Raw genomic sequence first — 23,247 nt, forward strand, 5'->3', positions numbered from 1 at the left:
AAATATTACACTATATTAAATTATGGACACAACTGGTCAGTCTTTTCTGCTTGTAGTTCTCAGCAAGCAATCCACATCTGCCCATCCTATCTACTATGTCTTCATTTTTCTATTCGCATTTTTGAAGACCCGCATTGAAATCCACTCAACACCCATTTTAGCAACACTCTGCAGGTATTGGCAGTATTTCTATGACATAATAATTGTTAAGGTCAAGAATGTAGTTTGCACACTTTATTTGTAGCTGGCACCTTTTTTACTACCCTTCTTATCCGTGCCTCTCAGTTTGAGACCTTCCTATTTCCTGTTCATGATCCTGGGGTAGACCATGATCATGTGTGTCACCCTGTCCTTGCTAGATTATAAAGAGTGAAGTTCTGGGACTTGTGGTATTGCGCTACGCACTCCTGGTAACGTGTCACTTAGGATGCATATTCTTAGAAAAAAGTATTTTCTTGCCTATTTTGTTCAGTTTCCTTCCTGATCATGTTGTTCCACAGAATGTAAGGAAAGATCATGAAATAATTCCACATCCATGGTTAAAGTATTATCTTTTTTACAGCTTCATTAGTTGACTTATTTGTGTCCCCACTAGTTTGAATTTTACTTGTACAGTGAATAAATGATGTTTCACCAATGGTCATTTTTCACTCTTCTTGCTGTATCTCTTATATCAAGGTGACTGTCCTTTTTGAATAATTCTACCTCTGTCCACTGTTTGCTGTGGGAACCACATGGTTGAAGGGTAATTGAATGTCAGGCTGTTATAAATACATACGTACATACATACATAAATACATATATTCTCTAGTATGTACCTTGCAAGCAATGCATATCAGTTTTCAAAGAGGAATTACAGAGTATTATGGTCTGTATTTTCTTTGTTATCATTACTACTGGTTGCATTCCAAACCTTTTCTTTTTTTCTTATTGGCACACAAGTCCAGTTTGGCCCCCAAGCTTGGAGCATCCCTGTGAGAATTCTTCTGACAGCACAAAACCTGACTTTGATAGATTAAAGGTTAAGAAAATCAGGGAAAATCAGGTGCATAATCATCCTCATCCTTCCTCAGCTGACTGGGGTTATGAGCTAGGCTGTACTCCTTATCACTGTGAAGACAAGCATGCATCTTTCTGAAGCAAGGTCTGCAATGTTAGGCCATACAAAGGTATATTCTTACACAGATCCACTATCCAAGACAGCAACCAGTCGTTTACTACTTCATGTGCTTTCCTGTCAGTATCCAGCTATCTGCCAGGTAGTTTTCTTGCAATAGGTATTGGTCACCATTTTTTTCCTATGAAGAACAAGACCAGAATAGTTGCTCATGCCCCTCTGTCTCTCTAAAAGACTCTTGTAGTGCTTCGACTCACTAAATGAACCCATGTTTCCATGGTAACAATCGGAAGATCCATCTCTCTGTACCATGATCATAGCTGGTCTGTAAATCTGAGTACAGCAGGTGTTCTCACATTTTCTGTTAGGTGATCATTGCTATGTGTGTGCTATATTTCAGTACATATTATTGTGTTGTGTTTTACTCTGTTCTTTTGCTCTCGATTATATTGCATTTTACTGTAATGAAGTCTACTGAACAGGTTGTTTGAAAAAAGAAATACGGGTTTGAGAGTTCATCCATTTTCAGATGACAAAAAATAGTTATTTTTTCATCACTCTCATTTTTTCTGGCAATATATATAATTTGTATTTGATCCCTTTGACTGATTTCTGGAACAATGTGCACAAAGATTCCCATTTAGTAATTGTCTTTTATTTCTTTTTCAGTTGACACTGGAGTTCAGCTTTCCAGCATATGTGAGAGTAACTGTTTCTGCAATGAATGATATCAGCTATATTGAGGCTAACATGACTACCATTGTGCAATATCCAATCACTGCTGTTACTCTTACTGTGTCTCACACACCTGTGAATATGTCTACAACCATCATGTTGACTGTTGAGCCAGAACAAGGATACATGGTTAGTCTGAGGTATGGAGATGGAAAAATCCTTACTGCCTCATCCAAGGCACTCTCTCCTAAAACTGGATGTGTCTCCTCTCCTTTACGGTGCTCTGTTTTCTCATTCCATCACATGTATCCTGCGATTGCACATTACAACATTTGTGCAGTTGTCTCCAACTCTGTCAACACTGTAACAAAGACAGCACGCATTATTGTGGGAGAACCTATCACAGGTGTACAGGTAACACTGATGACACCTTGTCTGATTAAACTAGGAGACTTCATTAATGCGACGGTGTCTGTGCAGTCTGGTAAGGATGTGCAATTCCACTGGCTAGTTTCCTCCCTATACAGAAATTACACCTCATCTGGCAGGTGAGTGTATTTGTTGGTAATTTTATAATACAGTGATCACACATCTTGTAGTGGATGTCTGTCAGTCAGCAGTGGCTGTAGCTGCATGGTATTGCAAACACACACATTTCATCACACAGTAAAGCGTAATATTAGATGAGGCATTATACAGTCCACTTTAACATGTCCTGGAAATTTTCATTTTTCTCTAGAGTGTATAACAAAATATGGAATGGATAGGTAAAAAGTAAAAAAAAAACTGAATCAAAACTAGAGGCTAGCAATGTTAAACAAGGTCGATTCAGGTGCTCTATTATTTAATGTTTATATGCTGCAGGATGTCATGTGCAATATGGAATGGTGTCCCTTCTCCATGCTGCAGTATATTTCTGAGATTTAACATGAGCACTATACCTCATAATCTGTATTTGAGAGGATTCTCTATTGCACATATAGATTTTAAGGCTTAAATTAAGGATTTACATAATAATATCTGATGTATGACAATCATGCCTGGGGTAGGCATGCTCATTTTCTTACTTTATCACAAATCAATGAAATGTGTAAGTTTGCTGAGTACACTGGTAAAGCTGAAAGGTTATATCTTATGTTCATATTATTAACTGAATAAAAAAATAGACAATGTCATCAAGTGAGATAGACTTTTTTTACTAAATCAATGCAGATAGATTCTAAACTTTTTTCATATAATACAATGCATTCTTCATACCCTTTTGATTGTTGGTGTAGTCACTTAAAACCTGGAAGGAAGATTTTTTAGAACTTGCTTTTGCTGAAAATTAACTTGCCTAAACACTTTGCATAACTTTTTGAGCTATCCTTGCAACCTGCCACTTTGAATATATGAAGAATGGACTTGACTTTATGACTTTGTACAAAATTAAATTGCTGTCGCTCATGGTATTTTTGTTACTGCTTTAATATCCCAGTTTACCATGTAGAAATGCTGGGTCATGTGCCGCATGACAAAAGCACTTAACATTTCTTGCTGCTTTTTATTTGTTTAATAGAAGTCTCCTTTGTTGATGATAGCAGTTTTTTTTATTAATTTATTCTACTTTTGACTGCATTTGAGTTTATTACCAGTGTTCCCTGATTGCACATTTTAACTGCCTAAGTTTTGAATGTTGATCATCTTATTTGTTATGAACAGTATTGTACAACTTTGATTCTGTATTCCCTATTCAAGTGTCATTCAGGAAGTCTGTCCTCTGACTGTCCTAGCACAGTGTACTTGTATGCAGTGATCCTTTACACATATTCTCTCTTAGGCACTAAGACATAATTGTTTCCTTGATATAATGACTTGGATCTGTAGAGATTAAAATTTACAAATGCCAAAGCACCCTTCTGTACAGTAAAGAGTAATTTAATTAACAGAGCATGCTGGCAATTCAGCCTCCTAAAACACCCACATATTCATTCTTAGCTTCTGCTATTAAATATACCTCTTAGTTTTGCTTTTGTGGCATTCAGAAAGAGTTGTGATTTTCTCCCTTGTCAGGTCAGACTCAGTTCAGTGATTATGTTTATTGCAGAGCTGAAGATCAGAGGAGTGCCTTTGTCTTGATATAATCAGGAGAGGCCTCTGAGATGATGATGAAGTTACTGAAGCAGTACCAGAACTGAACAATGATTAATTCTCTGAGTTGAGGCTCTGTTCACCTGCTTAATAAATACCAGCTGTAACAGAATATCATTATAGTGGCTTAGTTTTCCTCAGATATTTATGCTGTACAGTTCCCTGTCATAGAGATTGAAAGCAATACAGGCTAACATCCATGTGTCTTAGCATGCTACCTGCCTTCAATGGAATCCAGTGGGAACTGAACCATTAATCCTTATGGGGAGTGTTGACTCAGTATGGGTCAATGCACCATGATTATTGATGCACAAAGCTCCAAAATGATGTTCCATTTTAGCATCTGTGTGTTTCTTTTTACTAGGCAGATGACATATAGCCCTTTCTATTATTTCTTTTTCTTTTGTGCCATTCTACTGAGCTTTTAAAAAAGGAGAATGTCCATACATTTCAGTTATTAGAGTTACATGTTGCACAAAAAGGTGACAGCATATATTTAGGATGTTCTGTCCTTGTTTACACAAAACACATAATTTCCTTTATGCTCACTTTAGTTAATCACGGCATGAAGAGGTGCAAGAAAATTCTGTGGTACCTGATGTCACTCTTCCATTCAGGTTGTATGCAAAATGTAGGGTACAAAACATAATGCTTCAAATTGTGATGGAATGTACCTGAGTTAGCACTGGTCATTTAGGGAGAAAGGGTAGCAAAGTTAGAACTGACTCTAAACCAGGGGTGTAGCTAGAATTTTCAAATTTGTACTCACAGCTCTCAGACTGCTACCCCCTCCCCAGCCAAGCTACGGCCATTCTTGTAATTCACAGTTTGCTCTTTTAGTATCGATGAAGAGGCATTCGCTGTAATGCCTCTTCAGTAATATAATATAGATTCACTCAAACTCAGTTCCTTGAATTGAAAATGAACCTGAAAGTCAGTTCTTTGAAAAATGCAGCATGGTAGTTGGGGTAGACAATTCATGCTTTTGTTTTCTGTAACTAAGGTACAGGTTTTGAGCTTGAGTAAATTACTAACCACCTGCTACCCCTAACTAGGGTGTTTCATTCACACACACCCCCCACCTACCTCTTAGTGCAAGAAATATGGACAAAGCCTAAAATAAATAGGGACAGATATTAAATAATGCTCTCGTCAACTTAGAAATTTGCTAGAATAACAGGATTTGTGCTAGTATGAGAAAGTTGCTAGAATAACAGGATTTGTGCTAGTATGAATTTTTCTAAAGGACATGAAGTCTGAAACTCAAATGTGTCATTATTTAGCAACTTCAGCCTTCAATGATTTTCTAGAAAATCACAAAATTTATGAGGAACAGACAAAAATATGGGGCAAAAATCTGGACATTCTGCAAAATTTGGACAGTTGAGAGGTATGCTACCTACCACACACACACACACGCACACACACACACACACACACACACACACACACACACACACACACACACACACACACACACATACCTCTCAACCTCTTGGAGCAACAAACCCATAAATAAAACTGAGGCAAAGGCCCAAAAATAAAGACATTTTTTTTTAAATATTGCTCTTATAAATTTAGAAAGATAATAGAATAGTAGTAGGTCTTGCATTAGTACGAATTTTCTGAAAGGTATGAAATCTGAAACTCAAATGTCTGCCATTATTTTCTAACTTCAGTCTTTAACAATTTGCCACTAATTTGCCAGAAAACCGCAATTTTATGAAAAATTGACCAAAAATGTGATGCAAAAATATAAAATTGCCAGACAATACAGCTGGGAACCTGTCAAAGAAGGGACACCATGAGCACTGTTAATTTGAGCAGCTGACAAAATTAGAGAATCTACATGTATTTCTGAAATAAAAGTAATGTATAACATTGATCATTACAGTTATTTATAATTGTAAAGCCTCCACGTTTTCTTCCAAAATTGCTATTTTGCGGAGGGATTATTAGGGGGAGCAACATTTTGAGCCAAAATTGGAGACAGCTGAGAGGTTTGAATATTCCTAATTCTATAAAGTAATTTATTTGCATGTATCTCTCAACCTCTTAATGCAGGAAATCTGGACAAGGCCAAATATATTGGGGGAACATACAAACAGTACTAAAAACTGATCTTGTATAAACTTAAGACAGTTGATAGAATAACAGGTCTTGCTTTAGCATGCATTTTTCCTGAAGGTTATGATGTCTGAAACTTAATGTCTGCATTATTTAGTGACTTCATTCCTAAATGATTTGCCAGAAAAGTTCTATTTTGCATTTTACAGTACGAACACCAATAAATATCTGCTAAACAAAGCAATGCAGTCTCACAATGAAACTAGACTTAGCATTAAAATTTCTCTGCCCTTGAAACTCACATTCATTGAAACAGCATTGAAACCCACATTCAAAGAAAATACATTTTGCCAGTGGCAGATAAAGATTAACTTTGTGCTGATTTCAAATCATAGACCCTTGCACATGGAGCATACGTGCTCTTTGATACACCTTCCTGATTGTATTAAATTATATTCCTTGTACAATACAGAATAGTTGTTAGAGAGCATTTTAATTTATTGTTTTGAACATTTTTCCAGTAAACAATGAAACAAAATGCATGCACCAGTAATGACAAAACAGCCCAATTCAGAACATTTCCATCTTAAAAGTCTACTCAAACTTCTACATTCCACCAGTATCAGTAAATATGCACAATCTCTGAACTAGAAAAGCCATCTACACAATTCCACATTAAAGAAATCTGTAAATAATGAAGAGGTTGCTGCTAGCAAACACCTTTATATTTCATTTTTTCATCAACAAATAAAGTGCCTGTTGCCAATAGTAGTTACATTGGATTTACATAGCGATTAACAATTTGATTAACATAGCAATTAATTGCAAACATAGTTGCAGATGAAGAACATAGTACATCAGTAGACAACTAGAATCTTTATCTGCGAAGTACATAACAGACATTAACAATTGTTACAATAAGAAGTTCCTGCTGTATAATAAGTAGTAGGCTTATGAGCATCCGACCTAGCTATAATCAAGGTAGTTAGTGGGGTGGAAAGAAAGATAGTGGTTGGATGGGGTGGGTGATATTATAGTGGGAGTTGCAAGGACATAGCCAGCATGTTTTAGGTGCGCTTTTAGTAAAGTTTTGAAGTGGGTGCATGATGGTATGGAGGTAACTGTGGGTGGGAGGGAGTTCCATAATTTGGCTATGGTGCAAGAGAATAGTGCTTCACCAGCAGAGTTATTGGCTTTAGTGATCTGCAAGTGATTTTTGTTGCTGGATCTTAGTGGTCTGGTGGTGCGATAGGGTTGGAGTAGATTCTGGAGGGATGGGACATTTAGTGGATGGTTTACTAGTTTGTGGGTGAGTGTGAGTTGATACCACTGAAGGAGGTGAGGCAGTTCAAGCCAGCCCAGTTCAGCAAGTGAGAGACAGTGGTGACTACAGTAGGATGCCTCTGTGGCGAATTTGGTGATTTTGTTGTAGCAGGTCTCTAGCTTGTTTAGATCGCATTGCCTTAGGTTGGTATATATTGGAGAGGCATAAAGTAGGGTGGAGATAAGGTGGGAATTTGCTATTGAAATCTTTGCTGCTTTGGTGAGAAGTTGCTTATTTCTGTATAATGCTCCTAGTTTTTTGTGGACTTTTTTTATGGTCATGGATATGTGAATGTCAAATTTTAGTTTATTGTCTATTTCCACTCCTAGCAATTTGATGTGTTCTGTTGGGTGTATAGTGGTGTTGTCTTTTGCTGTGATGTTAAAGTGAGAGTTGTTTTGAGTATGTTTGGTGGGGTGGAAGATGAGTAGTTTAGTTTTGTTTGGGTTGAGTATTAATTGGGTATCGGGTAACCAAGTTTCAACAAAGGAAAAGGCTTCCTGTGTGACTTTTTGCAGTTTGTAGGGACTGGGCTGAGCAGATGATGGTTGAGTCATCTGCGTTTTGTATGAGTGTGCCATGTTTGGTGGCAGAGGCTAGATTATTGGTGAAAAAAGAGAAGAGTAGGGGTCCAAGGATGGATCCTTGGGGAACCCTTATAGAGACAGGTAGTTGGGGAGATATGTCATTCTGCCATACAATGGATTGTTGGCGGTCAGACAGGTAACTCTGAAACCACTTGGTGACTGATTGAGAGGAGGATAGCTTATTGAGGACAGAGATGAGTTGTTTGTGTGGGACCATGTCAAATGCTTTAGATAGGTGTAGGAAAGTAGCAGAGGAGAGATGGCCATTGTTTTATGCTGAAGGATAGTGTTAGTAAAGGAGAGTAAGGCAGTGGTGGTGCTATGGTTTGGTCAGAAACCATGCTGAGTATTGGAAAGGAGGTTGTTAGTAAGGAGGTAGTCTGAGACCTGAGAGTGAATGCATCTCTCTAGTATTTTGGAGAGTGGAGAGAATTGCTATGGGGCGGTAATTGGTTAGTTCTGTGGAGGGGCCACCTTTGTGGAGGGGAATTATATGTGATACTTTCCATAGTGTGGGAATGTAACTTTCTGACAGAGATCGGTTAATCAAGATGGATACTGGGTAGGCCAGAGCATCAGCTGCAATTTGTAGGTATTCACTTGGGAGGTTGTCTGCTGCTAATTTGGTGGGCTTAAGTTTAGTTAAGAGTTTTTTTTATGGTGGAGGTAGGTACAGGAGAAAAAGAGAAGGCAGTGGGGAAATTACTAGTTGAAGGTGTGGGGTGGTGGGGAAGGGGGTTGTGTTGTTTAGCTAGTGATAGTATGGTTTGTGTGAAGTGCAGGAAATCTGGACAAGGCCAAATATATTGGGGGAACATACAAACAGTACTAAAAACTGATCTTGTATAAACTTAAGACAGTTGATAGAATAACAGGTCTTGCTTTAGCATGCATTTTTCCTGAAGGTTATGATGTCTGAAACTTAATGTCTGCATTATTTAGTGACTTCATTCCTAAATGATTTGCCAGAAAAGTTCTATTTTGCATTTTACAGTACGAACACCAATAAATATCTGCTAAACAAAGCAATGCAGTCTCACAATGAAACTAGACTTAGCATTAAAATTTCTCTGCCCTTGAAACTCACATTCATTGAAACAGCATTGAAACCCACATTCAAAGAAAATACATTTTGCCAGTGGCAGATAAAGATTAACTTTGTGCTGATTTCAAATCATAGACCCCTTGCACATGGAGCATACACGTGCTCTTTGATACACCTTCCTGATTGTATTAAATTATATTCCTTGTACAATACAGAATAGTTGTTAGAGAGCATTTTTAATTTATTGTTTTGAACATTTTTCCAGTAAACAATGAAACAAAATGCATGCACCAGTAATGACAAAACAGCCCAATTCAGAACATTTCCATCTTAAAAGTCTACTCAAACTTCTACATTCCACCAGTATCAGTAAATATGCACAATCTCTGAACTAGAAAAAGCCATCTACACAATTCCACATTAAAGAAATCTGTAAATAATGAAGAGGTTGCTGCTAGCAAACACCTTTATATTTCATTTTTTCATCAACAAATAAAGTGCCTGTTGCCAATAGTAGTTACATTGGATTTACATAGCGATTAACAATTTGATTAACATAGCAATTAATTGCAAACATAGTTGCAGATGAAGAACATAGTACATCAGTAGACAACTAGAATCTTTATCTGCGAAGTACATAACAGACATTAACAATTGTTACAATAAGAAGTTCCTGCTGTATAATAAGTAGTAGGCTTATGAGCATCCGACCTAGCTATAATCAAGGTAGTTAGTGGGGTGGAAAGAAAGATAGTGGTTGGATGGGGTGGGTGATATTATAGTGGGAGTTGCAAGGACATAGCCAGCATGTTTTTAGGTGCGCTTTTAGTAAAGTTTTGAAGTGGGTGCATGATGGTATGGAGGTAACTGTGGGTGGGAGGGAGTTCCATAATTTGGCTATGGTGCAAGAGAATAGTGCTTCACCAGCAGAGTTATTGGCTTTAGTGATCTGCAAGTGATTTTTGTTGCTGGATCTTAGTGGTCTGGTGGTGCGATAGGGTTGGAGTAGATTCTGGAGGGATGGGACATTTAGTGGATGGTTTACTAGTTTGTGGGTGAGTGTGAGTTGATACCACTGAAGGAGGTGAGGGAGTTCAAGCCAGCCCAGTTCAGCAAGTGAGAGACAGTGGTGACTACAGTAGGATGCCCCTGTGGCGAATTTGGTGATTTTGTTGTAGCAGGTCTCTAGCTTGTTTAGATCGCATTGCCTTAGGTTGGTATATATTGGAGAGGCATAAAGTAGGGTGGAGATAAGGTGGGAATTTGCTATTGAAATCTTTGCTGCTTTGGTGAGAAGTTGCTTATTTCTGTATAATGCTCCTAGTTTTTTGTGGACTTTTTTTATGGTCATGGATATGTGAATGTCAAATTTTAGTTTATTGTCTATTTCCACTCCTAGCAATTTGATGTGTTCTGTTGGGTGTATAGTGGTGTTGTCTTTTGCTGTGATGTTAAAGTGAGAGTTGTTTTGAGTATGTTTGGTGGGGTGGAAGATGAGTAGTTTAGTTTTGTTTGGGTTGAGTATTAATTGGGTATCGGGTAACCAAGTTTCAACAAAGGAAAAGGCTTCCTGTGTGACTTTTTGCAGTTTGTAGGGACTGGGCTGAGCAGATGATGGTTGAGTCATCTGCGTTTTGTATGAGTGTGCCATGTTTGGTGGCAGAGGCTAGATTATTGGTGAAAAAAGAGAAGAGTAGGGGTCCAAGGATGGATCCTTGGGGAACCCTTATAGAGACAGGTAGTTGGGGAGATATGTCATTCTGCCATACAATGGATTGTTGGCGGTCAGACAGGTAACTCTGAAACCACTTGGTGACTGATTGAGAGGAGGATAGCTTATTGAGGACAGAGATGAGTTGTTTGTGTGGGACCATGTCAAATGCTTTAGATAGGTGTAGGAAAGTAGCAGAGGAGAGATGGCCATTGTTTTTATGCTGAAGGATAGTGTTAGTAAAGGAGAGTAAGGCAGTGGTGGTGCTATGGTTTGGTCAGAAACCATGCTGAGTATTGGAAAGGAGGTTGTTAGTAAGGAGGTAGTCTGAGACCTGAGAGTGAATGCATCTCTCTAGTATTTTGGAGAGTGGAGAGAGAATTGCTATGGGGCGGTAATTGGTTAGTTCTGTGGAGGGGCCACCTTTGTGGAGGGGAATTATATGTGATACTTTCCATAGTGTGGGAATGTAACTTTCTGACAGAGATCGGTTAATCAAGATGGATACTGGGTAGGCCAGAGCATCAGCTGCAATTTGTAGGTATTCACTTGGGAGGTTGTCTGCTGCTAATTTGGTGGGCTTAAGTTTAGTTAAGAGTTTTTTTTTATGGTGGAGGTAGGTACAGGAGAAAAAGAGAAGGCAGTGGGGAAATTACTAGTTGAAGGTGTGGGGTGGTGGGGAAGGGGGTTGTGTTGTTTAGCTAGTGATAGTATGGTTTGTGTGAAGTGTGTGTTGAATGAGGTAGCAATATTTTCGTAGGAGTGAGGGATGTTAGGAGGAGGGGTGCTGACTTTACCTGGGTGGAGGATGGAGTTTATGGAGGACCAGAATTGTTTGGGGCTGTGTTATGAGGAGTCTAGGGCAGACTGATAGTATTGGAATTTATCCTGTTTTATTAGCTATTGCGTAGTTCTAGGACTTTCTGTCTAGTTGAGGGGGTTTTGGTTTTACGCCAGTGCTCCCAGGCTTTATCCCTGTTTTTCATTTCTGACTTAGTGGTTTTCTGTAGCCATGGGGAGGGTTGTGCTTTGGTTCTGGAATGTCTTATGGGGACATGGTATTTAAGGATGCTCAAGAAGGTAGTATTAAGAAATTCAACTGTGTCATCAAGACTGGGGTACTTTAGAGGATGCCAGTTACATTCTTTGAGGGATGAGGTGAATGTGAGTGAGTTAAAGTTTAGTTTTTTACGTATTTGATGGTAGATGACAGATTTAGCTTGGTATAGGTATTTTTTGAGTAGGAATGTTGGGGAGTGATCACTGAGGCTATCTGATAAGTAGCCTGTTATATATGACTGGGGGCTTACTGACTAGTATCCAATCCAGGGTAGTGTGCTTGCTGGAGTTTTTATTTATCCTGGTTGGCGACTGGACTAGTTGGGTGAAGCCATGAAGGTTTACATGATGGGATGGATGTTTGCCAGAACAGGATTGCCAGTCAATATTGAAATCACCTGAAATTATAGTTTCTTGGGGGAGATGGTAGGTAGACCAGCTGAGGAGGTTTTCTAGTGGAGAGATGTTTTGGCCAGGTGGGAAGTAGCATCCAATTATGTTGATGGTTTTGTTTTGGTTTATTTTGAGGTTGGTATATATTATTTCTTCATTGCCTATTTGTGGAGCTGATGATTTTAAGATCTGGATGTTTAGATGCTGTTTAAATATTATAGCTACACCGCATCCTTTCTTGTTTAGCCGGTCCACTCTTAGTATGCCGTAACCGGTAGGGAGGATTTACTCACTGATAATGTGAGGTTCTAGCCAGGTTTCTGTCAGGATGACTATATCTGGGGAGTACAAGTCTATGATGGAATGGAGTTTATGGACTTTGTTGGATATACTTCTAATATTTAGGCTTAGTAGAAGGAAGTCACTTGGCTTTCTATTGGCTGTGATATGGGAGAAGTTGTGGCTTCTAGTCTGATTATGAGGATTAGGGTTGGAGATGGTAGGGCCAGGGTTGGGGTGGATGTCTCCACTTAGGGCTAGTTTTGATATGCATGAGGTTATTAGTTTTCTCAGTTTTTGAATGTGTTTATTAGGGAAACTTTATGATTGTGCTCTGTGGGTAATAGATATGGTGGGAGGGTTATTATGTTAAGTTGTAGGGTTGCTTTATGTTTGAGTAATATAGCTGCTAGAATATGGGGGGGATGCATAAGGATGGTTCTTGAGTTGGTGGGAGGGGAGCTGAGTGAAGGTGAGACATGAGAGGTGGTGTGAGTAGTAGTATAGTGTTAGTGGTTGAGGGGGGGATGATGGAGTTTTGGTAGGATGTAAGGTATGCAAGGAGAATGCATGCAGTGAGCATAGGTAATGTATGCTTGTACATGTTAGCTGAGGAGGAGTGATAGTAGTGGGAAGATGGAGGAGGTAGTGTTGGGTTTAGTGCCTTGGTTGCTATTAGAAAGATGGGAGGGGTTTGTGAGTGTAATAAAGGTATGACCACTGGGGGCGGGAGGGAATAGGCGGTAGGGTGGAGAGCGAAGTGGGTAGAGACCCTATTAGTTGCTCTTATGAGGGGGGCTGCAAACAATCAGGTAACAGAGTAAACTGATAAATGAACATATGATAGTGAATGTGGAGACTCAGGTAGGTACCCTGTATTTCCACAAACTATCAGTTAGCTGTGCCCCAGTTCAGGCAGTTTTAATAAGTTCTATGGCACAGCTGAGCATGAGGTGCTCAAAGGGTGGTTGTAGTTTTAAAAATGGTGCCTGCCATAGGTGATATTTATTAACTTTGGGATTGGCTTAAGGTAATAAACAGGGGAGGGGGAGAACAAGGGTGTGAGCAGGCAGTTCTTTTGTACTGCTTCTGTTGAGCCAAAGCAAAGACAAGTTTGTGTTTAAGAAAGAATCAGAACTGACGAAGAACTGCTCTGAAACTGTAAGTCATTTCTTAACCATTTCTCAGGTGGAAAAACAGGATAACCTTGTATCAGTAAGCTACTGTGGTCTTAGTTTAAATTAACAAACACACAGTATTTATCAGTTATGGATGCTATTTGCTAACAGAAGGGAATAAGAGAGAAAATGGAAGATGAGTGCGTGTGTGTGGGGGGGGGGGGGCTGCATACAAGCCAAAGCAGAGTGCTGTCCAGGGGATAATGAATATTGACTCAAACAGGTAGACACATACTCAAAGTTAACTTTAGTTGTTTGCAGACAGTTCAGACCCGGACTGCGCTTTTCTTATAAGAATGATAAAGGTGGTACTGCAGTTGAATACTTAAGAGTGGTGTTAGGTTCAAAGTTAACTTTAGCTGTTTGCAGACAGTTCATACCCGGACTGCGCTTTTCATATAAGAATGATAAAGGTGGTACCGCAGTTGAATACTTAAGAATGGTGTTAGGTTGGAGAGACACTAAGCTCCTCATGGGGCCTGTAGCAGAGTGGATTGTAGTTTTTTCTATATGCTAGATAACATTTCAATATTAATAACAAATCAGAACTGAAGTCCAAGTCACTATGTATTTTGGATTAGGTCTGGAAATTCTACCTGATCTGGTTACATAAAAAGTTTTACTGAGTTTAGCAACAAGGACAGTCTCTGGAGAAATTCTTCTCAATAGGAACTTCAGGGCTAACGTCAGGATTATTCACGGAAAGTACACTGTCCTCTGAAATTGGAACAAGTGTAAGGTTACTCTGAGAAATAGTCTTTGACACAGGAAATCTGCTGCGTCACTGGATCAGAGACTGGAAGTATATGTCTTCAGTTCCTTCTGGAATCCATTCCTACCAATTGTACAATATAAGTTTTCAATTCTCCACAAAGATTTTTGATAATACCCACTTGGTCATATCCTTTAGATGTCTGCATCCTTACGATCTCTCCTTGTTTTAATGGTTTAAGAGGTCTGCTAGATTTACCGAAGTACAAGTTTTTTGACTGATATTTTTTCAAAAGTTAAGTCTTGACCACTTTGTTGATCTTTGCATTTGGAATCAATAGTTGTTCACTGATCAGCAAGGTTGTTCTTGTCTGTTAATACATTAATCTCTGAGCAGGTGAACCAAACGAGTTATCTCAGGGAATGTTTCTGAGATTGAATAGGTTAAGAAAAACATTGGTGCCATCTGTCTTAGATTTCTATACAAACATTTTGTACTTTGGACTGCATGGTCAGCGAATCCATTGGACTGTGGATAATCAGGACTACTAGTAACATGGACAACGTCCCAGGAGTCAGCAAAATTCTTCAACTATTGATTTGTAAACTGCAACTTTATGTGGACTAACATTCACAGAAAAATGTCTCTTCAATTTTTTAATGACAGTGCTGGACATTAGATTAGGAAGAATGTCAGTTTCAAACGAATTTGAGTAAGAGTCTAGTAACACTAAGTAGTGTTGACAATTGCTTTTGAAAATATGAGTAGCAGCCGTTGATCATGGTAGTTCAGGAATCTGGTTTAGATGAAGTGGCTCTTTTTGTTATTGCTGTTTAGTAATATTGCAAATACAACATACTACAGGTTCCTGCTCTATATCTTTTGATAGAAAAGGCCAAAATATTAAGCCTCTTGCCCTTCTTTTGGTAGAATTAGTACCCGGTTGTCCACAGTGTAAAATCTTGATATAGTCTTGTTGTAACTCTGAAGGAATAACTAGTTTAGGACCTTTCATGATGATTTTATCTTCCAGCATGAGCTCGTCTTGGTAAGGAAAATATTTCTGTATGTCAAATGGTAGAACAGTTTGTCGCACTGGCCATCCTTGATTGATAACATGTGTCAGCCTCTGAAGAACAGGGTCTAAAAGCTGTGTCATCAAGACATGATGAGGAAATTTTTTGACTTCCATGACTTCAAGGTGTGCTTGCTCAGTACTCATGCTCTTTTGTGGTTTGTCTGGGTGCTCTTGACAAAGCATCTGCAAGGCCTTTTGTACAGACAATATTGAAATTCTACATTTGCAATTTTAACATCACGCATTTTAAGTATGCTGGGACTAAATATATAGGCTTTTTAAGAATTGTCACTAGAGGTTGGTGATCAGATTCTATTTGAACAGGTTTGCCATAAATATAATCATTGAACTTTAGACATGCAAATACTGTTGCCAAAAGCTCTTTTTCAATTTGCGTATATTGCATCTCATTTTGGGTTAAAGTTCTGGATGCATAGGCCATAGGCTACTGGTATACCTTATGGAAAGCATACTGCATCAAGGCCATACTTTGAAGCATTGCATGAAAGAGTTACTGGTTTGTGAACATCATAATATCTCAATGTGGGTGGAATGGCAATTTTCTGTTTCAGGACGTCATATGCTCTTTGGTATTGTTCCAACCAGGACCAGTTTACATTTTTGCAGGTCAACTCACGTAACAGTGCTGAAAGGTCACTCAGGTCTGGGATGAGCTTTCCTAAATAGTTGACCATACCAAGAAAACATTTCAAAGATGTGACATTGTCTGAAAATGGCATATATCAAGAATTGCTGCTTGCTTCGATAGATCTGGTTGTAAGCCAGAACTGGTAAACAATTGACTCACATAAGTAACTTCTCTCAGCTTAAATTTGCATTTCTGAGGATTCAGTTTAAGATTCAATTCGAACTTTCTTGAGGTTTTTATCATGTTGGACTTCACCATTGCCCCCTACAATAATGTTGTCTACTATGATAGCACATGGATAACCTGAAAAAAATTGCATGTTAAAATACTTTACTCAGAATTTATCCCAAATGACATTCTCAAAAATCTGTACCTTCCAAATGGTGTACTTTTGAGGCCTAAAAGTGACTGCACATGTCTTTTGACTACATAAAACTGCAAGTTATAGCTGTTCTCAGCAGAATGGCATGTGAGAACTACTTCACCATCAGTTTGAATCTCTTCACCACCATAAGCAACTAGCTTTGCACACTTTGCTGAATCAAGTTTCTCAACAGCTTTTACTTTAATAAACATTTGTGCTGATAAAGCATTGCACTTGGATTCAGTATCTACTTTTAGCTCTACAGGTTTGCCCTTTGCTGCCAACTGATAGTCTACTGTATTAACAGTTTCATCAATCACAGAGACACCATCAACAGAGAAACTTTGCTCACAGCTTTCTAACTGATCTACTTACGTCTTTGGATGTTCTCATTTATTAAAAGACTGCAGCACTTTAGACTTGCAAAGCCTTTTGACATGATTCCACCTTTTACATTTGTGACACAGCCCGCCAAAAGCTAAGCACTTTTCTCATTTAGGTTCATGGCTGCCTCCACAATTACAACACTTAACAATAAAATTAGGTGCTGTGGCCCCATTCAGTTTATGGTTAGAGTTGGGTTCTTCCACATTCTTCAGCTTATATCTCTTATTCATCTTAACTTTGTCTCACACTATCACCATTCGCACTGGTAGACACTGTATACATGCTTTTCTCATGTGTAAGCATATTTGTGTGCTTCTCTGTAAGCTCATATATTTGACAAATCTCTATAGCTTTGCTCAGTGTTACTCACTGTCTTGAAGCAAAATCCTTCTCACTGCAACATTATTAACACCACACACAAGTCTGTTCTTTATCAACTCATCTCGCAAGTCACCAAATCTGTAGGTTTTTGCTTTATTTCTCAAGTCAGTAATGTATGCTGCTAGAATTTCACCAGACTTTTGATTTCCTGTGTAAAACATGGGCCTTTCCATAGTAATATTTGTTTGAGGGTTGCTCATTTCTCTAAATTTACGTTTCAAGCACTCAGGGTCTTCCCGCATTTCAGCCTGTATCACAATATTGCAGTTTTCCCCCTCCCCTGCATTCACAGCAGGTGCATACACAAATGAGCTTTCCCTCTCAATGCCAATTCTCAGCAATATTATCAAACACCAGTGGTTCAGGTCCACAAAATCCCTCTGCCATCACAACAAAATATGTTTAAACATAAGCATAGACCAGGTACTTGTAATTATGCTCAAATGCACAACAATCTCTTTGAATAGGCTTCACTTTGACACTGTGAACACTGCAAACATTTCAGAAACTTTGGACACTTCAAATAGCTTTAGTAAATGTTAAAAAGTAAAACACTGAGAAGAAATGCAGTTGGTTTAGCCTTTTTATACATTTTAAACATTTTGGAAATTGTTTCAAACACTTTTGTAATTTATTTCAAATATTTTTATCAGTATGTCGCAATTTCTGACATTTCAATTATCTTGGTAATTATTTAAAATGTTCTGAATGCTCCATCACACATTTGGCAACTAAAAATCATTTAAATGAATGTAAGTACCTTCAAATAACCACTGACCTGTTTGCAAGTTCACTCCAATATATTCCTCCACTTCTAACCATGTGCTTCATTGCTTGTGTGTTGTTTATCTTCGGATACCATTCTGGCACCATGTCGCTTATCTCATGCATTCAAGAGATGATGAAGCTGTGTATGGATTCAAGATATTTATTGTACATAAATATGTTAGGAACTGTAATAAGAATATGTATTTAAGCTAACTGATTCACTCATTACTTCAAACACACTTGCATGTGCATCTCTATTCATGACTGCATTCACTCTGGCTGACTGTACAAAATGGCACTGTTCTTGCACGGGCTCAGTACTTATATGCACTTGCTATCTAGCTACAGTGGCTGAATAGGAACAATACACTCAATGCACTACAGTAACCAAAGGAAGTCATTAAAATTAAAAAAAGATCTGATGACATCACCTCCAGAGACAAAGAAAAACTTAATTTTTCATTCTGCCATTCTAAGTTAAAAATTAAAAAGGCAAAAAACAAATTGAACAAATTGTTCATAACCCAGAGAATGCCCATGCTCTGGAATAGACTTTCCCATATATGTCAAGCAGAGCACCTCACTGGGCTTTTTCAAGAGAAATCTTGATGAGTGGATGGGAAATAGAAAGTTCACCCCGGGGATCACTCCAGTGGCTCTACTTGATAGAGGCACCTGGAACTAATGGCAGCATGATGCCATTGCACTTCTATGGGCTAGGCTTGTAAAGTCTCCAGGGTTATTGGCCTAGTACACACCTATGTACCTATGAAAACAAGTAGGGTGTCATTTATGAATGAAAAGTATATTGCAGGAAGATGCAGCCATGGCCAGAAAAAAACAAAAATCACAACAGTATTGCTTTTCTGAGTGTTTTAACATTTTGTAAATGGCTAGATGAGCTCAAAGGAGATGCCAATCTCCATTTCTTAATGGGCTAAAAAATTTTCGCCAATCTAACCTAGTTTTAAATGAGTTATTATTATTAGTTGTTACTATTTCATAAGGTAGTTAATGCCACCTCTTACTGACCACAGTGTGAAAATAAAATAAATAAAAAACATGACCAAACGTAGAATTTATAACCCTCAATTCTAGCACCAACTGGTTATTTCTTGTTGACCTGTCATGCTCCAGAATAGAAACATCCAAAATAATTCTGTGACTCATAAGATCTAAATTAATCCCCCTTAAAAGGAATGTATTTCAGAGATTTAACCTCTTACATTTATTCATAAATACTATATTACTCATAACATTAACTTTTCTAGTTAAAAAAAAAATCTCTGAATTTTTTCCAACATAACAAAATCTCTTCTTGAATAAAAGCAAAATCCTATTTCATATCCCATTACTGATCTTATGGCCAACTTAAAAAGGACCCAGGATCTTATTTCTTAAATAAATAGTTCAAAAAAAAGTTCTTAATGACATGTAACATCTTCTCATAATGTTAGAAACAGGATATTGTATATGCACCCAAATCAAAAATGTATAACAGCAACCCACAGATTGTTGAGTCCAGAGAATGAAAATAACCGGGTTTGTTTCCCAGACTGACCTTTTGTTTAGTATGCATGTATGTATATGTGTATTAGTATGTAGGTGTTGAAATTCAACATTATTGGATCTCACCCATTCAAATAAAAATTCAAAATTCAATTAGAGGTATTAAATACAATTCAACATTATTTGATCTCATTCATGTAGATATCCTAGTTGATGATACTCTTAACTTTGCAACTATTTGATCAATATTCTGGGAAAGTGTGTGGACTGATAAAATGTATTCAGGTATAGTTTCTGCAAGAATGCAATGGGCCTGCTGCCTATTTACAACTTAGTTTTAGGACCTTTGATTTAATATTGTGCATCCTTTTGTTTATATAAAACACATACTTAAGGAAATTGAAGAAAGTGCAGAAATGTTACACTAAGCAGATATATGGTATAAGAAATCTATGTTATAAGAATAGACTAGGGAGTTTGGATCTCTTTTAATTTGGTTCTAAACTACTTAGGAGGGGGCTTCTTTATAATGATATTTAACATGTATAAAGATGAAACTCTATTGACAACTCTGAGAGATGAATCTGGTCCTCTAGGGACATGAAGTAATTAAAATTTCATTCAGTTGCCACACCTCAGTGTACAGGTTATGGAATGGTCCTCCAATTTCTGTTAAGCAAACAGTAAGTATAACTACTCAAAAGATTAGCAGCCATGTGGTTCAAGGAAAATTTGTATTATTCTGAATCTTATATTTCCAAGCTCTTGAATAGCCAATAATATTAGCTGTAAGTTAACAACACTGTTCATTGAAAATAATCATTTCCTTAGTTAAAATAATTCGCTCCTCCACCTTTTTGGCAAAATACCAAGTAAGACATTTTTAAAATCTACCAGCCCTTTACATTCCCAAAGAACATGTACCCAAATACTTCTCACTTTCTCATCACACCTCTAACAATTAAGATCTCCTTGTGGAAAAAATCCCTGAAGTCTACTTGGGTATAAAAATATCTCTGCAAACATTTCCATGCAAAAATCCTAAAGCGTCTAGATTCTGTTGCATACTTGGAAGCCATACAGATATCCTGCAATTGTTCCTTTGTATATTGTCTTTCCATTCTCATTGTTCAGCCTTTTCTAACCTCTTCTGATTGATTCTTATAGATGTCCTTCCTTACCACTGTTGGTGTATTCTTTACAAACTGGATATCCTGACGAGGATAGCCTAACATCCTACTAGCATACCAAGACCTTAAATCCTTCCAGGTGCCATACACCAAATGTATGTCAAATATCCAATGCACATGGCAGTTGGGGGCCTGATTCTCAGAACTTCTCTACTACCAGTCCAGAAACTACTTTTCAAATTTGGACTGCAAGTATACATCTATTGCTGAGCCTTCAAAAAGATTAGTACCCCACTTTAGGTTATTTTACCTTTTACATGTCATCCAGGAAGGAAAAATGGGAGTGTGAGTGTGGGAGGCAGATTCTCCATATGAACAGACATGAGAACTACCTTTATTGTCTTGGTGCTGCCCACAACCATACTCAGTGTGAACTTGTTCATGCTTTTGTACCAAAGACCTTACACAGCCATCTGCCCTTCCTTTCTCTCTATTTAGAAAACCAGTGATTGAAGATTCTGGCTCAGGAATCCATGGCTTCTGAGTTCACCAGTCCCAACATTCTGCTGCCACTTAAGAAAAAAATCTAAAGATGTACTGAATCTTCTGCTTTCAAGTCTCTTCTGGATGTATCTGTTGGGCTGGATGGAGAACCTAATGACTGTTCAGGTCCACCAACGGCCCCCTGTGTCATGACCCAGTTGGAGGCCAACATGGGGTTGCCTACCCACACATCTGCAGAGCCTGTGTCTACATCTCCTATAGACAAGGAGGGGGAATCCTGGATGGTAATTTTAGAGGGGCCTAGGGGGAATCATACCTCTCAATGTCCAGATTTTCGCAGAATGTCCAGATTTTTGTCTCATATTTTTGGTCTGTTCCTCATAAAATTTGTGATTTTCTGGCAAATCACTGTCATGATCTGAGGATTAAAGTCACTAAATAATGATATACATTTGAGTTTCAGACTTCACATCATTCATAAAATGTATGTTAAAACAAGCCCTGTTACTCTAGCAACTTTCTAAGTTTATAAGAGCAATATTTAAAAAAATGTCCCTATTTTTAGGCCTTTGTCCTCCCCTTTTTGTTGGGCTTTGTCCAGATTTCTTGCATTGAGAAGTTGAGAAGTATGGGGGAATCTCCAGGTTCTTGTTAGGGAGGAGGTCACTGGTTCCCTTATTGAAGTCAGGAAAGGGTCTGAACATTCTAAGTTTATTAGAGATGATGTTCCTTTGAAAAAGAAACAGAAGAGCACACATGTGACTCCTGTGGCTAAGGATCCTCACAAAGAGTGTTAGGGTTTCATTCAGGTTCTTTTCAAAGCTCATATGGCTTTGACGACCCTCATAGGATCATAAGAAGTTACTAGGCTATTGGCCCTGAGGCCCTTACAAGCCTAGCCAAAAATTTAGCCCATGTTCCACCAAGTCAGCACCCTATGCCACTGTCTAGCAGGGACATAGATGGAATCCCAGGAGTGTATATTCTTTTCCCCATCCAGTTATCCAGGTTGCACTTAAAAAGGTGTAATGAGGTGCTCTGCTTTACGTGGAAGGGAGTCTATTCCACAAAAGGGGGAGTCTCTGTGACACAAATCTGTCCCGCCAACAAGTCCTATTGATGTCACAGACCAGGTTGAGGTCTCACGTGTTGGTTACTTGAGTGGAGCTTGACTTGCGGACATGCAGCAGTCCCATCAGGGCGGGGACTGAGGTTTCTTTGTATGCCAGACAGAGGAGTGTGTAGGAGACTGAGAAGAAGGACAGGGCTTTTAGCCTATCTGTGTATCCTCTGGGTGAGAAATATTTGTGGTCTCTCCAGCTGCTGCATGTGCTTTGTGAGGTACATGCCAAAAGGGGCATTGTATTCAATAATTGGTCTTATAAGGGAAGAATACAGGGATGTTATGATCACCTTGTTTCTGGATGAGATACCCTTACTAATGAGGTGGGCCATGTAGAAAGCTTTCTGTACAATGGAGGCAATGTGGTGGTCAAAAGTCAGTTTGCTATCAACCTGGGTTCCCAAGTCCCTCACGACTTGATTGCATGCTTAGTGCCTTATTATCAATGTGATCATTTTTGGGGATGTCATTCTCCCCAAAAGGGATGATGATGCATTTTTTGGCATTCAGTTTGAGGCCATGTTTCTGGCACCAGTCATTTGTTTGGGTGAGACTCTCTTGGAGGATGTCCACATCACTAAAGGAATTGATGACAGCACCCAGCTTGCAATCATCTGCAAACTTGGTCAGCCATAGCCCACTAGATTTGGCCTGCACAATGAGAAGTATATCCCAAATAGCAGAGGCCTCAAGACCAGTCCCTGGGGTACACCACCTGTTACGGGTCTACTACTTGATTTGGCTTCCCCTATTTTGACTAGGTGGGTTCTATCAGTAAGCCAGTTTGTTACCCATGTGGTAACATATGGATTGATGCTTAGTTGAGAGAGTTTATCTATTATACCTGAGTGGGGAATAGTATTGAAGGCCTTGGCAAGGTCAAGGTAGGCGGTGTGCACCATCTTCTCTTCGTCTATGGGCCTTGGTGGGATTTTCTGTCCCTTCCTCTCTTCTGTGGTCCTCTACTCCTTCTAAGTGGTCTCAAGAGTCTGATTGCTCTGAGTAGGATGTGGACCTAGATTCTTTAGAGCAGACTTTGGCTTACCCTTCTCAAATTCATTCTCCTCTAACTCTGGG

General features: G+C 38.6%; 1 protein-coding gene across 1 annotated transcript in view; it reads left to right on the forward strand.

Moving 5' to 3' along the window:
- LOC122796860 overlaps positions 1-23,247 on the forward strand; it is a 137,915-nt gene that overhangs the window by 79,865 nt on the left and 34,803 nt on the right. The window contains exon 3 of the mRNA XM_044065603.1: positions 1,787-2,340. Within this exon, the coding sequence (XP_043921538.1) occupies positions 1,787-2,340 (554 nt within the window). The remainder of the gene's footprint in view (positions 1-1,786; positions 2,341-23,247) is intronic.

Source organism: Protopterus annectens, chromosome 3.part0 (genome assembly GCF_019279795.1).
Source record: "Protopterus annectens isolate FY-2018-M chromosome 3.part0, PAN1.0, whole genome shotgun sequence".
NCBI lineage: Eukaryota > Metazoa > Chordata > Ceratodontiformes > Protopteridae > Protopterus > Protopterus annectens.